This window comes from Mirounga leonina, unplaced genomic scaffold (assembly GCF_011800145.1).
Source record: "Mirounga leonina isolate KUSES-001 unplaced genomic scaffold, KU_Mleo_1.0 Mir_171, whole genome shotgun sequence".
NCBI lineage: Eukaryota > Metazoa > Chordata > Mammalia > Carnivora > Phocidae > Mirounga > Mirounga leonina.
Window position 1 is genome coordinate 18,887,039 of NW_023270436.1, and position 16,620 is coordinate 18,903,658.

At 44.0% G+C, this 16,620-nt stretch overlaps 1 protein-coding gene across 3 annotated transcripts in view; it reads left to right on the plus strand.

Annotated features, from left to right (window-relative positions):
- Nucleotides 1–88: 88 nt before the first annotated feature.
- Nucleotides 89–16,620, plus strand: part of GRK3 (G protein-coupled receptor kinase 3) — a 127,922-nt gene continuing 111,390 nt past the window's right edge. For 2 of the 3 annotated variants that reach the window (XM_035017243.1, XM_035017244.1), the window contains exon 1: nucleotides 89–254. In XM_035017243.1, coding sequence (XP_034873134.1) covers nucleotides 142–254 — 113 coding nt within the window. In that variant the 5' untranslated portion in view covers nucleotides 89–141. The remainder of the gene's footprint in view (nucleotides 255–16,620) is intronic. The other variant, XM_035017245.1, reaches the window with a different exon arrangement.

The following is a 16,620-nucleotide window of genomic DNA, read 5'->3' on the forward strand; positions in this document are numbered from 1 at the left end:
GGGAGCGCGCGGGGGGGCTGCCCCGGGGCGGCCCCCCCACGTCGGGGCGCGGCGGGCGGCGGCGGCGGGAGCGCGTCCCGTCCGGGTCCCGAGGAGCCGCCGCCGCCGCCGCCGCCGCCACCGCCGCCGCCGCTCGCCAACATGGCGGACCTCGAGGCCGTGCTGGCCGATGTCAGCTACCTGATGGCGATGGAGAAGAGCAAGGCGACCCCGGCCGCCCGCGCCAGCAAGAAGATCGTGCTGCCGGAGCCCAGGTACCGGCCGCCGGGGCCCGCGCCGTCCCCCTGCGCCGCCGCCCCCCGCGGCCGCCAGCGACCCCCTGCGTCCGGGAGGGTCGGGCGCTCGGCCTCTGCCGTTCCCCCCCACCCCCGCCCCCGGCCTCGCCTTTCCCGTCTCTGAAATGGGCCTCGGAGGGCTGCTGGGGGGACTCCGGCTGCGAGCGCCCCAAAGTGCCCAGCGCGGCGCCCGGAGCGCAAGAGCGCCCCAGCAACGGGCTGCCGGGATGTGGTTGTGACTTGGCTGGACCAGCTCCATCCCTGTCGCTCCCTCTGTCCCATCCCTGCGTCTGGGTCCAGCCCCATCCCTAGGGGCGTCAGTGCTCCTCTGCCAAGGCTCCCTCCTGCCCCATGCCTGCCCTTCGAGCCCCATCCCTATCCCTTCTGCCCCATCTCCGTCACCCCTCCAGCCCCATCCTTATGGGCTCCTGCCCCGTGCCTGTGGCTCCCCTGGGCTGCCTCCTGGTCATTCCTTCTCTGGTTCCTGCTGCCCCTTTCGCCAACTGCGTCCTCTCCTCAGCTCCCCATGGGCTCCTTAGCTGGGGAGTGCAGGCTCCTTGCCTTTTGTCCCGGTACTTAAAGTGCAGTTTTCAGTGCTTGCTCCTCTTGAGGTCCAGTCTGTTCCGCTTCCAGTCTTCCTATCCTTTTCTCTTTTGTGCCCCCAGGCAGTGATGAGTGGCTTGTGACCCACACAGTTTTCTTTTTGGTGCTAAGTGTATCATCCCGGCGGCTTTCCTCAACTTGCAGATCCACTGGTGGTCACTTTAAACGCACATTGAATGGTTGATTCCAGACAGGAATTTGTTTAAAAGACCAAAGAAGGGCCCGATTGAATTGGCGAGGGGTTTGGTGAGGGCCATACCAAGTTGTGATTTTATATCGCAAATGATTTATTATTGATGGAACTAGTTAAAGACTTCAGTGGTTCGTGTCATTAGCACCACCCCAGAAAAGATCGTTCGGCAGATTAATAGAGTTTCAAATAGTGTATCAAAGGATTAGGGTTGGATTTTCCTCCTTAGCTTCTTTTCTAATTAACACCATCATGAGTTGTACAGTGAATGTGCTAAATAGCTCTTGGTAGAATTGATGATAAAAGAGGCATCTTCTATATGGTGAGTTGGAAACCATGCAGTTTTGTAAAATATTAGAATCTAAACCGAAGCTATTCTCAGTTGAAAGCACCAGTGTTTCAAGCACTATACACCCAAGTTTGCTTAAATTGTTATCTTGACATAAGGAAAAAATTTTTTTCTTTTAATGCTAAGTGATCGCCAGATAATTTTTACAAGTCCATTCATGAGCCTGAGCCCTACGACAGAGAAAATATCAGCCCCTTTCAGTTATTTGTTGCAAAAAGCCAAATTGTGTAAATGAATGCGTGTTAGGTATTTTTGGCTTGCTTGCCCATTTTGTTAGTCCATGCATCTTGTTGGGCTTGCAGGGTGTGCTCTTTGATACGCAATGTCAAGCAGGGAAAATCAGGGAAGAGTACAGACCTTTTGGAGGGTTGTGAAATTAACACTCCGATTCCAGAGTCTAACATATCCGAAGCTCATTGAAAATCAGTGCTGTTTAAAATTTCTGGCAAATGGGAAGCTACGTAAAACAAGAACCCCCAAACCAAACCTGAATTTCATTTTTAAAAAACTGCATTTTTATAAATGTGGTATTCAGTGCTTAATTCCTTTTTTCTTTTGCCTCTTCTACTCTTCCTAAAGGGCAGGGAGTCCTAAATATATGGAGTCTCTCTATATAAAATCGAAAAATCTTAACTCACTGGCAGTTTTGTGGGGGCGATATATAATATTAAAATTAGGAACTTCTTTTTTTTTTTGAACTTAATGTGACTTCTGCTTTTTTAGTGTCCCTCTTGAGAACATACTTATATGTTTAGGATATTCACTTCCTTGTATGAATGCCTTTGTTTTTCAGCAGCACTCTTTGGTAACGCTGTCTTTTAAGGCAGAACTGGGAGATGGTGAGCATATTTCTCATGACATTTTAGAATTGAGAAATATCAAGAGGAGAGTAATTTTAGGAAACAGCTCTTAGTAATTATTATTCTGTTGCTATTTTTTAAAATAGATTCTTAAATTAGGTTATTGGAACCTCCTCAAAGGATTCTAATTTGTTTTGTGTTTATCTCAGTGGCTTTGGTTTTAGTTTTGTAATGTGACCATTTACATGTGTTAGGATTCTGTTACATTGAGATTATCAAGTAAAACATCTTTCGGATTTTTATCTACCACTGGATGGCAGGTAGTGGCCTGCCTGCTGGATTTTGGGGCGGGGTGGGTGATTGGGGGATTTCTCAATATGGTAAGAAAGTTAATATTCATAGTGGCTGGCAAGACTAGTATGATTCGCCTCTGTTGGTAAAGGATAGTGGTCAAATGGTTTCTGATAAGAGTTTCTCTTTCAGCTGCATTTTGGAATGAACCATGTGATCACCAGTCTTTGGTGCTCTTGAAAAAGATGTTTAGATTTGTATTTTTAGTATCTCAGTGAGGAGCATAACACTTGCCATTGGCCCATCACTAGTGACTTTTTCTTTCCAGCCCTATTATTTGAAATCACTGGAGTATTCTATATGCTTCCTCATTTTAGTTGCTTTGCCTCTTACGCAGTTTTAAGCAGAGAAGCAACAGGACTGCATAATCTCTAGCTAATTTAAATGAAATGTCGGGTCTGCCGTCCCCTGCCTATCACAGGAGACTCTCAGAAGATGGAACATTCTGCCCCGGGGAGATTTTGCTTCTCTGAGATAGCGAGAGGCAACCATTTTGTTATGTTGACACATTATTTAATTAACGAACCAATGAGTGTAAATCCCATAATAGCTGACTATTTGTTCAGATTACATAGCTGCTTCAGTTTACTGAAACATTAGTTGAGTTAATGTAGCTGATAATGGGATCTGTTGGGAATACTAACCCGTGACCCATGGGTTCATTGTGCAGGCCCAGTTAGAAACACGAGCATTCAGATGTGTGTGCCAGTTACCCTACTCCATGTGAGGGAAGAAGTCCTTTTATTTGATAGAGTCTAGGGTCAACATCTTAAAGCCGTGGATCATGAGACCACTTGTACTTTAGGCTTGTTACTCTGATTAACCTTTTCCAATCAGAATGAAATTCAGTTGACTTGGAGTCACACGGAGTTGAAAGAGATTGAGTAACATGAACTTGACCCTTCCCCTACATCCTATGTCCATTTTGGGACAGTGACAGTTTTGGATCATTAATTACAAAGCTCGTCCTTCCAAAGTATTCAGACAATATGATAGGAAGTTCTGAAAACAACATTTGCAAGTGTCTTTGTAACTTACCTGGAGCATTTAGAATATCCTTAAGGACATCTGTGACACCTTTTATTACATCACTTCTATAGGTGGTTGTAGAGCCGTTTCTCCAAGCCAGGCATGGGGATACTGTGATGGACCCAACCACAGCATTGTCCTTCAAGGGGCGTATGTAGTCTAGTGGGAAATACACAGTTGATTCAAGAAAGATGTTTACTTTAAAGTGCAATTTCTTGAAGATTCTCTTTGACCACAGACAAGTAGCATTTGGATGGCTTTTATGATCTATCGTCATAGAACTCATGTTTGCTAAGTGTTTTTACAATAATTTGTTAGTTATTCCCGTTGAAGAGCTATCTAGCCATAGTATACACAGTAACATGGTAATATTGCATCTTCCTATTTGTAAAACTATCAAATGGAATTGATCTTGGAAAGTAGCTCAGTTTTCTTCTTTTGTGGGAATGGAGTTTCTTCAGTAAGTTCCCTAACCCCAATCCGTGAGTGGTGGGTGGTGGCTTTGAACTAGTCCTCTCTGTTTTGGGTGTAGGGGATTCTATGCCTGTGTGCCCCCCTGCCTCCCAACTTTGAACTGAAAAGTCAGTGATGAAAGAATGAACAGCCTTCAGGAAAAAAAGTGTTCTTTGTCGTTGGGAGGAGTATTTCTGTGTATAAAACGGTAGCAGTGTTCTTGCCTCTTTTCCACTACGGTACACATTCAAAATGTAATTTGTTCTGACCTTTCGGTTATTATTTCATTCTTGGTTCAGAGTCAGTTTTTGCCAGTGACTTGAAAATGCAAGTACTGTGCGTAGTTGTCAATTCTTAGAAATAGATGTTCCAGTGCAATCAATTTTGGACTTAGAACTAGCTGCCCAAAACATTGTGAAATGTTTTGAATCGAGAGCCCAGTAGATCTCTTTGAGATTCAGGCAGCCCCGGTTTGTATATGCAATGTGTTCTTAGAAGCAGTGTCTTAAAAGTGCTTTTCAGCATGCTGAATTTGGCTTTGCCAGACATCTGTTTGGACAAGACTGGAACTGTTGGATAGGGCGTCAAGGCTTGAAGCAGGGAAGTGTAGGTCTTTATCTGACAGCGGGTGGCAAAGCAGAGTAGGAAACACAGAGTAGGCAAGAGCAGGATGCCTGGGGTCCCTGCAGCCCTGATAAGGGAAAGAGAAGTTTTACTTCCATGAACTAGGAATAGAACAACTACCATTTATTGAGAGCTTACTCTCTCCCGGGGCACTTTGCATAATGAGTACATTTGTTCCCCACAAGACTGCTTGCTGCCTGGTGAGTAGCATCAGCCTCATCAGCACTGTTAGGAACTCTGCCCAGGTGACAGCCGAAATGCAGCCAAGGTGTAGTCGAGCCCTGATTTCCCAGAATCCGGGTTCTTTCCTCCTGTCTGTGCCGTGGGGCCAACAGAAATAAGGAGCACCCCTCACCTTTTCTTTTGCAAGGAACAGACGACACAGTGATACTTTTTCATTTGGGGATATAAAATATAAAGTATATTTTATGGGCCTTGTCTATCAGCTGCTGGTGCAGCATCTGAAAAGTCAGGACCGTCCTCAGAGACTGACGGAGAAAAGCTATTCCTCTGGGACCTGGAAAGCGGTAATTATGACTAAGTGAATAAGCAGTTTCTTCCTTATTTCCCATGAGGAGCTCGAGGGTTAAATGCCTATTCTGTTCAACATAAGAAGTGCAACCTTGCTGCTGAGAAATTTGTAGAAGAGACTGCCTCAGCATCCCCCCCCCCCGCCCCTCCTGCCCCAAACAGAATTTCTGTGGGAGTTACTATTTGGAAAAAGAGCAGCCCCTGTCCCCCTCCCCCCTCTTCAGATATTTCCATTTTGGGAAAAAGAGTAAAGGGGCGAAACAATATTTTTGGCTTTATTTGTGATAAAAAAATCACTTTCTCATTCAAAACAATCCACCTTTGTTAAAACACCAAGTGTTTGAGGAATGCTGAAAATTTTGATGAAAACAGGTTTTGTGTGCGGGGTGGTCTCATCTGTCCTATCCTTCTCTGGACATTGACAGTGGGGTAATGGAGACCATGGGCTGGGCAACTTTCACTCCATTGTCGTGAAATCCTTTGTGTGTTTAGAAACTTCCATGCTCACTAGGCTGGATGTCCCCGGACCTGCTTCTGCTCCTACTGTTTCTCACGTCTTTATTCTTCTCTGTTTTTGTCATTGATCAGCACTTACAACCCCTGGGCCTTTCTTGACTGCTCTGTGGGTCTAAAATAAAATGCAGGGGGAGAAGTAATACCCTGGCTTCCCATATTCTGTAAATGTTTCTTCTAATTTTGGAAGTCTTCTCCTGGGTCATCTGTGCTTCAACATGGAGCATCTGCAGATTGTAGAACTCTCTATATAGGGCGGTATAGAGAGGACAGTGAAAATATCTTTATAGTTCATTTACTCTGCGATTGGTGTTTTGTGACAGTCAGCCTCGACCCAGCCTTGACCTGTGTTCTTGTCTGCTGCCATTTCCTTCTTCCGGGGTCTCAGGAGTAGGAAGAGGTGATTATATGAAGGTACCTAGGCCAGAGCTTCATCCTTGGTGAACTTGAAGGTCATCTGTTTCATCCCTGGGTCCTCTCTACTACCTGCTGTACTGTGATAGAGTTCTAGATCAGAAACCAGGAACTATGGACCCGATTCCACTGGCAACTTGCCATGGGCCCTTAGTAAGTCACTTAAATTCACTATATTTAGTTTTCCCTGTCTGTACAATATGTATCTATTCATTTCTGATAACAAAATGCCCTACGCCCCCCCCCCTCCAGTCTGTCTCTTGTGAGCATTTTCTATCCATGCAGTATATTTGTAAACAAGAGAGAACATTAATTTCAAACATGGATAACTCAGGAAAGGATTGGATGAAATATTAAAGGGTGATTTTTCTTTTATTTACACCACAGGTGGTTGCTGTAGGGATTATATGTAACACAAAACGTGACACCTTGAGAAAGTACAAAACAGTAGCAGATATAAAGCAGCAGTGCGTGGAGCCCCTTGTGCTCTGAGGAAGCAGGCTTGGGAGCCAGGACTTCTGAAAAGTTGGTTTGTTGGCTCAAGCAGCAAAGAGCAAATGTTGACCCTTAGACACATAAGTAAGTGAATTTCCCAGATTTCTTCTCAGTTTTCTTCCTCTTGCTTTGTGGTGGCATTGTCTGTCTAGAACCTTGTACACATGATGCCTCACTCAGTTCTTTTTCTTTTCTACTCCTCCCTCTTATTCCCCTTCTACCATCCCTCTTTTTCTTCCTTCCTTCCATCCGCCCACCCATCCATCCATCCTTCCATCCATCCATTCATCCATCCATCCTTCCATCCACCCATCCTTCTATCCATTCTTTCTTCCTTTGGTCCATCCATCTATCCTTCCATCCTTCCATCCATTCTTTCTTCCATCCATCCATCCGTCCATCTGTCTGTCCTTCCTTCCTTCTTTCCATCCAACCATCCATCCATCCATCCATCCATCCATCCATCCCCTCCTCCACCCATCTTTCCATTAATCCATCATCTATCCATTAGGCTCTGGGCTATGTTGACCTTAGTACATAGAGTTAACAAGCATGCTACTCTTAAATACAGATAACTAAGCAATTAGGAGAGTTAACTCATCCTTTGGAGGTCTTTGCTTCCGTAAAATGAACCCAAAATCATAGGCTAAAAGCAGCTGGCTTCAGTGTATTGAGCATAAGGGGATTCATTTCAGTATTCCTTAGACATTAATAGATTGCATGTTAATAACATAGCAGTGTAGTATCTCATGTTTGAAAACATCTTGGAGGGCATCCAATTTAGTCATACATTGGATGGGTGACGTCCCTGTCTGATGTCCAGGCAGGTCATCTTTGAGGAACATCTTTGGAAGCTCTGTGGTATTGGAAAGCTCTTTTGCAGTCATTCTGTGCGCTGTTCTTTTGCTCTCCTTTTGTGGTTATGCCAAACAAGTTTAATCCCTTATAAAAAGTGACAGGTTTTCCAATATCTGAGGGCAGCTCCCCATCCCACAGTGGCTTTCATGGGAAACTGTCCCCCTGTTCCTTTAGTCACTCCCTAAATCTAGCTGATGTCTGTATGTACTCTGTGTAATCTCTGCTTATCAGTCTGAACATTACCTGGCTAAATGAGAATATTAAAATTTACAAAGACTAAAAAGATACCTGTAAAATTACTATAATTAATTCAGTGATGGTAAAACGAGTGAAAAATCGTATTTCAAGTGTATGTTTGAGTCCCTAAAGTTCCATTATGGGGAGAAAAGTTTTGGTTCCTCCAGTGATTTAAAATTCATTACATGAGTTTGATTAGGGGATTAACATTTCCATTAAGTCAGAATTTGGAAGCTAGGATAGATTACACGTGTATTATGACAGGGACTGCCACTTGCCAAGTGCTAAGTAAGTTCCAGGCCCTGTATACTTCTTAGATAAGTATAGGCTAAAATATTTTAGGAAGAGAATGAGCTGTAATTATGCTGCAAAAGTCTTTTTCTGAGGATTTTAGGGCTTATGTTTCATACATTCAAGAACTTATACCTACAACTCCATTAGGAGTTTGCTGGGGAAGGCAGCAAGCATCTCCGTGTTCAGCAGGGCACGTTGACTGAAGAATGCGCTCTCCGTGTTTGTGCTTTGTGTAATTAAGTCAGTCCATTGTTTTTTGTTATTTTTCTAGAAAGAGCACTCTGGTTGTATTTTCAGGTTACTCTAAATGTTCTGTATCTGCATTGTGTTCGATAAGGGCTTAAGTTAAAAATGAACTCGAAGCTACATGGGAAGGCAGGTACACAGCTGTCGGGTATGGCACGCTTTCATTTTGCATTGTGACTGTCTAAAGCTGAGATGACATTTCAGATGTGTCTTCTTTTACAAATATGAGACTTTCGCTATTTGGTTGGGAGGGGGTGGTAAACGAGGTACCTAGACTCCATTTAGAAACAGAACTAACCCTAACAGGCAAGGTCAAGGGATTTTAATACTCCTCTTTCATCGGTCATTCTTTCCTTAGCTATGTTTACTATTTCTTTTCTTCTAATGACACCCTAATTATGCAGTGGCTTTTGTCATCCCAACGTTAAGTATAGACTAGAGTGTAAAGCTTTTGTGCTGTCTTCTGTGCTCCATTTAGGACTTGCTTCCTTCTCTTTGGTTGCCACCGGCAGTGGAGAAAAGCTGATTATTTATGCAAAATGTCACAACTAGAACTGGCCTAGAAGGGGAAGGTGTTTTCTGCACATTAGCAGTTTCTGAGTCATGTATGAGAGGGGATATACTTAGGTTCATGATCTCCCCCCACCCCCCAAAGAAGTGTGACAGTTTCTGTGGTCAGGGATCTCTTAGGGTTCAATCGTTTGCTTGGTTTTTTATTCCATAAGGAAAACCAGCCAGTGTCTCTGTGTGTCTCTGTCTTTTCACTAAAGTGCCCTTCTTAATGGGGAAAGGGTGTTCAAATTATTTAAAAAAAAAAAAAAAAAGATCAGGTTACAAAATAAGAAAAGCTTATTTTTTCCTGGCCTTTTCGTACTGGTTATCTCATGACCATCTAGGGATCTAGGGGTAGGGTCTGTGATGGCAGAACAGAAAGAAAAAGCAAGACTCTTTGGAAGTGCCTCATTGATTCCAACCTTCTTTTTTTTTTTTTTTAAGATTTTATTTATTTATTTGACACAGAGAGAGACAGTGAGAGAGGGAGCAGAAGCAGGGGGAGTGGGAGAGGGAGAAGCAGGCTTCCCGCTGAGCAGGGAGCCTGATGTGGGGCTCGATCCCAGGACCCCGGGATCATGACCTGAGCTGAAGGCAGACACCTAACGACTGAGCCACCCAGGCGTCCCTGATTCCAACCTTCTCCTCTTTGGAAGCTCTCTCCAGAACTGGGACGTGACTTGGGTCAATACTGAAAGGATCTCCATGGCGATCCACTTGTTGGACTTAACATTTAGATCTGTATGTGTATATCAGCGAGAGCTGATCATTTATTTCATATTTATTTGATAGATTTGAATTGAGAGTTAAAAAACCTCACTAATACTTGTATATACTGTTTTTAGTTTTTACAGTTATCCTCTATTGTGGTAGGTAGAAGTTTAAAAAAGAAAAAAAAATGCTCCAGACTTGTCCACCATATTGAAAGGTACGTTTTGTCTGTTTGGGCTGTCTCCTTAGACACTAGTGTCCTTCCTGTGGTCTCTGGGATGACCCTCAGCCATTCAGACCCAGAAACTAGATTTTATCACTGCAGTGAGCACGTCTGTCTCTTACAGAAAATGCATGCCAATCAGCCATGCATTTTATTTTTCCTCGTGCCCAATGGTTCTTATTCTATAAAGACCCTCTTGAGAATCAGATGAAGCTAGAGGCTCCCACTCCCCAGAATGCACTAATTCACCTAGTAGATTTATCTGAAAAGCCAAACTAAGTAGAGTATCAGATTTACTACTTTATGCTCAACACTAATCTGCCAGGAGTTCAGATGCCTGAAGGCTGTGTGACCAGAGCATTCTCTCCTGGGAGTTTCCCTCGCGGAGGTGTTCTGTTCCTCAGAAGGTAGGGCAGCCTGCATGGGCTCATGGCCGAAGGGGTTGGAATGTCCCGAGGGGTCAGAAGCGTCTAGCCTGAGGCTTATCAGTTTCAGTAGCTGGGACCAAGTCACTTCCCCACGGGGTGGCTTTACGCTGGATGTGAAGTCCTTGAATTCCCTGGCAGTGATGACTTCTGTGATGACCCGTCCTTCCGGTTCTCACTGGGGGGCAGACCTCCTCTGGATCTCATAAGACAGTTACTGAAGCCACAGCCAGGGCCAGCCAGCCCAGGAAACTTTGGCATTTCTCTGCCCTTTGTGTTACGTATTGATTTAAATCTTTACTCTCAGAGGGCACGCTTTCTTCCTTATTTTCAGATTCTTGGAAATGGCTCTACAATACTCATCATCTCCTTTAGAAGGAGGAAATTCAGGTTCAGAGAGAAACTAATTGTTCAAGATCACATTGCTAGCAAAGGGCTCAAAACTGCATTTTAATAGATACCTACAGACTATCTTCTGCCATATGAATCATCTAAGAAAAGAAGGTTCTTAGAACAGTGTCAATTTCAGATATTACCAACACAGTTTGAAAATGAATTGTCAGGACACCTGGGTGGCTTAGTCGGTTAAGCATCTGCCTTCGGCTCAGGTCACGATCGAGCCCTGCATCACATCAGGTTCCCTGCTCAGCGGGGAGTCTGCTTCTCCCTCTCCCTCTGCCTCTCCTCCTGCTTATGTTCGCTCTCTCTCTCTCTGACAAATAAATAAAATCTTTGAAAATGAATTGTTTTCACCCAGTAAGGGTTATCAACTATAGGGATCTGATAAGGTACTCTGGTAGCTCACATATAATTTCATTGGAGATGTTGATTTAATAATAAATATATGAATAATTCCTTAAAAGACAAGGTATCATAAATTTCATGTTCAGTAATAGAGTTAGTTATCATTAACAATGGCCATGTTATAAATTGAGAAAGGCTACATGTCAAAGTTTCTTAATGTTTTCTGACCCTAGACATCTTCTTGTACTTTCACAGGTACCCTTATCTCAAAAAACAAAAAGTAAAATTCTCTCTCTCTGCACATCAGCAGTACATGCGTATCCTTGGCTTGAACCTACTTGTCTGTTTACTCTGGATACGTAAAGGATTTTTCATGTTAACCTTGTTAACAGGCCATTCTAAATGGTGATAGGAAATTAATGAAACAGGTTGCACATTTAACCTTCACACAGAAAGGTTGTTGACATCATCCTGGGATGGGGTTGTGTTTGTCAGGAACAAAGTAGTGAGTCCCTTTACAACCTGCCCTCTGTACCTACTGAGACATGTTCAGCTTGTCCTCATTGGTAACGTGGAGAGGCTTCTCAGTCTTTTGAATTGCTGCATGATGCATCATAAACCCGTTGCTGACCTAACCCGGTGTTCATAATCACAAGCGCCATGGCAGCGAATGTGCTGACCTGGGTATGTTTGGGCCTGTAGAATAGACCCCTAGAAGTAGGAGAGGGGCGTTTTCAGTTTTGCAAGATGATGCCAAATTGTCCTGTATGTTTTAAGGATAAATAGGGCTGCCTTCAGAAGTGTTAATGTTATTGTTAGTTTAAAATCATTTCATATAGACTATGTAAATACAGCCGGGTAATAAGAACCAAGATTTTAAATGTAAATGAAGAGATACAGGAGTACAAGACAAGAGCTAAGTAAAAACCCTGGTTAAATTTGAATTGGAAAGTCATTTTAAATTCATGATTTTTTTTGAGGGGAGGGTCTTATCACATACATATATGTCTCAGCTCCAGCCGTGGAAAAGCCCGAGAGATAACTGCTGTCCTCTTGCAGTGGGTACCCTTCACAAACACACCTGCCTCTGGGCGTGGGCAGGGCCTGGGCAAGAAGAGCCTGGAGCTTCTGTTATCTGTTGTATCAGGAAAAGGAGTCATCCAAGAGTTGGGGTGGGCACCAGATCTTACAAGTGCAGGGGCAGAAAGAAGGGGTCCTCACTGGCCAAGGCAGGACAGTGTGACTATCAAAAGAATATGGCTCCAGTTGATGAAAATACTCTGAATATATTCAGGCCCTTGTGGTGGGCAGAATAATAGCAGCCCCCCGCCCCCCAGATGTCCACGACCTAGTCCCCAGAACCTGTGAGTATGTGAACGTTAACATGGCAAGAAAGTATTAGGATGCAGATGTAATTCAGGCAGCTGATGTGCAGACTTTAAAATAAGAGGTTATTATCCTGAGTTATCCGGCTGTGCCCAGAACCATTGCAAGGAAGGGAGGCGAGTCAGAGTCAGAGTGCGGTAGCATGAGAAGGAACATCTGCCCTTTGCTGGCTTTGATGGTAGAATGGAGTCACAGACCAAGGAATGTGGGTGGCTTCTCGAAGCTCACAAAGATAAGGCGATGGATAGTCCCCTAGAGCCTCCACTAGGAACAAAGCCGTGCTGGCACTTCGATCTTAGCTGAGCAAGACCCATTCCAGACTTCTGACCTGCACATCTGTGAGCTAATACACTTCTCTTGTTTGAAGCCCCCAGGTTTGAGGTACTTTGTTATAGCAGCAGTAGGAGGCTAATACATCCATGATACCGGAAAGGGAGATCCCCAAACAACACGGATAAAAACAGAACACCTTACTGATCACCACTGGTGCTCAAAATATGGTACCAACTCCATCCCCAAGAAGTGACAATCAAAAAGGTAAAGAATTTAGCACTTTTCTTACTTTTCCTGCAAGAGCTACATCTGAGGGTGATCAGAAAGTCCTACTTGATGGGACATAATTCTTCCTTATAGGATTGGAGCAAATGTTCGAAGAGTCATCATTTGTGCAACTCTTTTTTTTTTTTTTTTTTTTAAGATTTTATTTATTTATTTGACAGAGACACAGCGAGAGAGAGAGAGAGGGAACACAAGCTGGGGGAGTGGGAGAGGCTTCCCGCAGAGCAGGGAACCCGACGCAGGACTCGATCCCAGGACCCTGGGATCATGACCTGAGCCAAAGGTAGATGCTTAACGACTGAGCCACCCAGGCGCCCCCATTTTTGCAACCCTTCATGGAAGTGTTGATGTAGGCAAAGGTCATCAGAGTATGAACCCAATAGATGAAATGTCGCGGGGAATTTGAAAAGGAGAAATCAGACTATCACCAACTCAGTTTTCTAAGTAATTTTCACATCAATAAGAAAAAATACCTATGTACCTTCTTAGGCGAGGCAATATGAAATACCAAGACCATCCAGTACCAAGGCCATTCTCACTCCCAAATGTTGGCCTCGAATATAATCCAGTCTTTAGAGGTAAACTTTGAGCTTACAGGAAATAGAGGAACAGATTGGCCTTAGGAGGAAGTGAACAGATAAATCCAGAATGGGAGCCCTCCTCCAGACCGCTATCTTGGTGTCCTCAGTAAGTCACTGGTGTGACGATAACAAGTGGGTGGTGGAGAGAGGGAGATACTCTGGATTATAACAGATTGGAGAGGGAGAACAGGCCAATGAATGTGTGATCTTGATTACATTAGATTAGATCCTGGCTCAAAAGCCACCTCTGAAAGAATTTTGGAAATTTGAATGGGAACTGGGTAGTAGATCTTCAGGAGTTATTATTTCTGGGGCGGGGGGGTGTTGGGGAATAATAATCATAGATTGTATTTATGTAAGGAAAGTGTCCCTAATCTTTAGAAATGCAAACTGAGGTAGTAAGGGTAGAATGACATGCAGTCAGAGGTTTCAAGCTTTAAAATACTTTGAAAACTGAGGGAAAGGGATGCCTGGGTGGCTCAATTGGTTAAGCACCTGCCTTCGGCTCAGGTCATGATCCCAGAGTCCTGGGATCAAGTCGCGCATCGGGCTCCCTGCTCGGCGGGGAGTGTGCGTCTCCCTCTCCCTCCGCCTTTCTCCCCATCCCGTTCCTACTCTCTCCCTCTCTCTGTCAAAATAAATATATAAAATCTTTAAAAAAGGAAACTGAAGGGAAAGTCAGGGTGAGGATAAAGCTGCAGACTAAAAACCTTGGCCACTGTTCAGGGGGCGTTGAAGGCCAGTTATGGGGGCTCCCTATACTATACTCTTTTGCACGTTTGAACATTTTTAGAATTATGTTTAAAAACAACAGAGTAGCCGGCTAGACCCAAGGATCACAACCCTATGCTTGCAGGGCTGCTGGAAGCCTCGGTTGACCCCATGTCAGGGTAAGAGCGTTGGAGACTTAGGATATAAACTCCTTGTGGGAGCGTGCACACAGATGCAAGTCGTGCTGCATCTCCAACAACTTAGGCCCCGGGCGGGGAGGGGGGGTGTGTGCCCGGAGGACGAATGTGCTTTTTGGAAACCGCAGTAGGTGACTCAGAAAGAGACTCCATGACACCGATCGCAAAGGTGTGGGTAGGGTTTTAGTCAGCTCACTTGCAGCCAGAGTCCTGACTAATCCAAGTGGTGTGGACAGATTTACAACCTGTTGACCTGAGGAACGATGAAGGGGGAAAAAAAAACACACAAGAAGGATTTCTAAGAGAGAAAGCATAGTAAGAAATGAAACTTTAGAAAACGATATCCATTTACCCCCCTGGGTGCAAAAGACTTCACTGAACTTCATGACTCTCATTTAAATCATAGCTCCGATGTTTAAATTTAGCAGGAAAAAAATAATAACCCTTGCTGTTTACGACGATCTACCCTGTAAGCATCCTTCCAGCACCTAATGAAACTATGAGATGCAAAGTCTCTCTTACTGAAATGACTTTAATAGCTTTCTATTTTTAAGTTATTTGAATATTAATTTGTCAAAACATTTCAAAATAATTATTTTAAAACAAGTGTTTTCTAATGCGTTGTTCTAAACCAGACCTCACTAACTACCGTAATTACTGACAAGACCCAGTATGGAGAAAAACAAAACTTTATTAAGACCAAGATAACCTGGATAAATGGAGAGCTACAAGATATTTCTAGGTAAGAAGGAAGACGCAGTTTGGGAAGATGTCGGTTCTCTTCAAGAGAATCTCTAAATCCAAGGCAATCCCAATCAAAATCCAAACGAGAGTTTCAAGGAACTTGAAAGGAGATGACCCTTCATCTAGAAGAGAAGAAGGGGCAAAAGTAACCAGTCCCATTTTGAAAAAAATGAAACAACGGGGCATCTGCTCCGTCAAAAAGAAAACATTGCTGTAGCAGTTACACCTGTGGTTTTGGTGTAGGCACAGACACACAGCCCTGGCCCACACATGCAAAGCCGTGTATGTGTGAATTTGGTTTATGCATAAAGGTGACACTTTGAGTCTGGTGGGGAAAGAATGGTGTGTGATCACCGGCTGTGCAAGTTATAATCCCTTCTTGATGGGGTCATCAGCTTACCTAATCAAAGCTACGAAACCTCATGCTTTGTATAAAAAAAATAAATGCCAGAGTGTTCAGTGAGATAATCATAAAAATATTAAAAATATGAGAGAATGTATTTTTTTTTTTTACTCGAGTATAATAAAAGGTTCTTGTAAGCAGCCCCGAAACCTGGAAGCTCTAAAGGAGAAGATCAGTGGATATGATGATATGATCACGCTGAGTTCTCGTAGGACAATAGTATCATATACCAAACTGAAAGACAAGTCAAAGAAAAATTATATTGACCGATCTTCTGTGGAGCATATTTTAGTTTGTGAATCCATTTGCCCAGACCAGACAGTGCTCATGCACTGAGGTCCCAGCCTGGTTCACGTTGTCTCGGGGAAGAGTGGGAGACGATAGGTCTGGTGGTGTTTGGGGGACGAGGAGGTACAGCGACTTGTGTCCAGCGAATCAGGATTTTTACCAGTGGTAGAAACAGAATGTCATCTGTCAGTCTTTGGAAAGGAAGTGTTTGCTTTAAAAAAAGCCATGAAGAGCTGACATTAATCTCACGGGTGGTAATGAAGGTATGCTTTGCACATAGTTAGAAAAATAAATGAGTCTAAAAGTAGGAAGCATTTGTGATCTGGCATCTGTGTGTGTGTGTGTGTGTTTTAATTGCCGCTGTCGTCTGTCCATTTGGTTCAGTTATTTGGTACAAGCTGGCATAACTTATAAGATCCTTCTCGAGTGGTCCCATTGCACTCTCTCTGATTTCGTCTTTGCCAGAGGCCCCTCAGGTTCTGTGCTTCAGTTGACTGGGCTCTGCAGCCCCTGTTGAAGCTTACTTGCCACATTGGACTGGGGCTTCCTGTTTACTCCTCTGTCACCCCTGTAGACGTGGGCTCCTCCAGGGCAGAGACACGGGAGGACTCACTGTGTGTATCCCTGGTGTCACCCACAGTGGCCGGCTGTCTCACAGAAAGGATGCAGGACATATTTCGAATGAATGAATGAATGAATGAATGATTACGCGAACAGATGAATGCATCAGCTTTCCCTCCCCAAGAGGAGGGAGATACACAGATACTTAGAGTACACTTGGGGCAAGCGGTATAGCAGTGCCACAGGACAGGCAGGGGAAACCCGAGTGACTTAC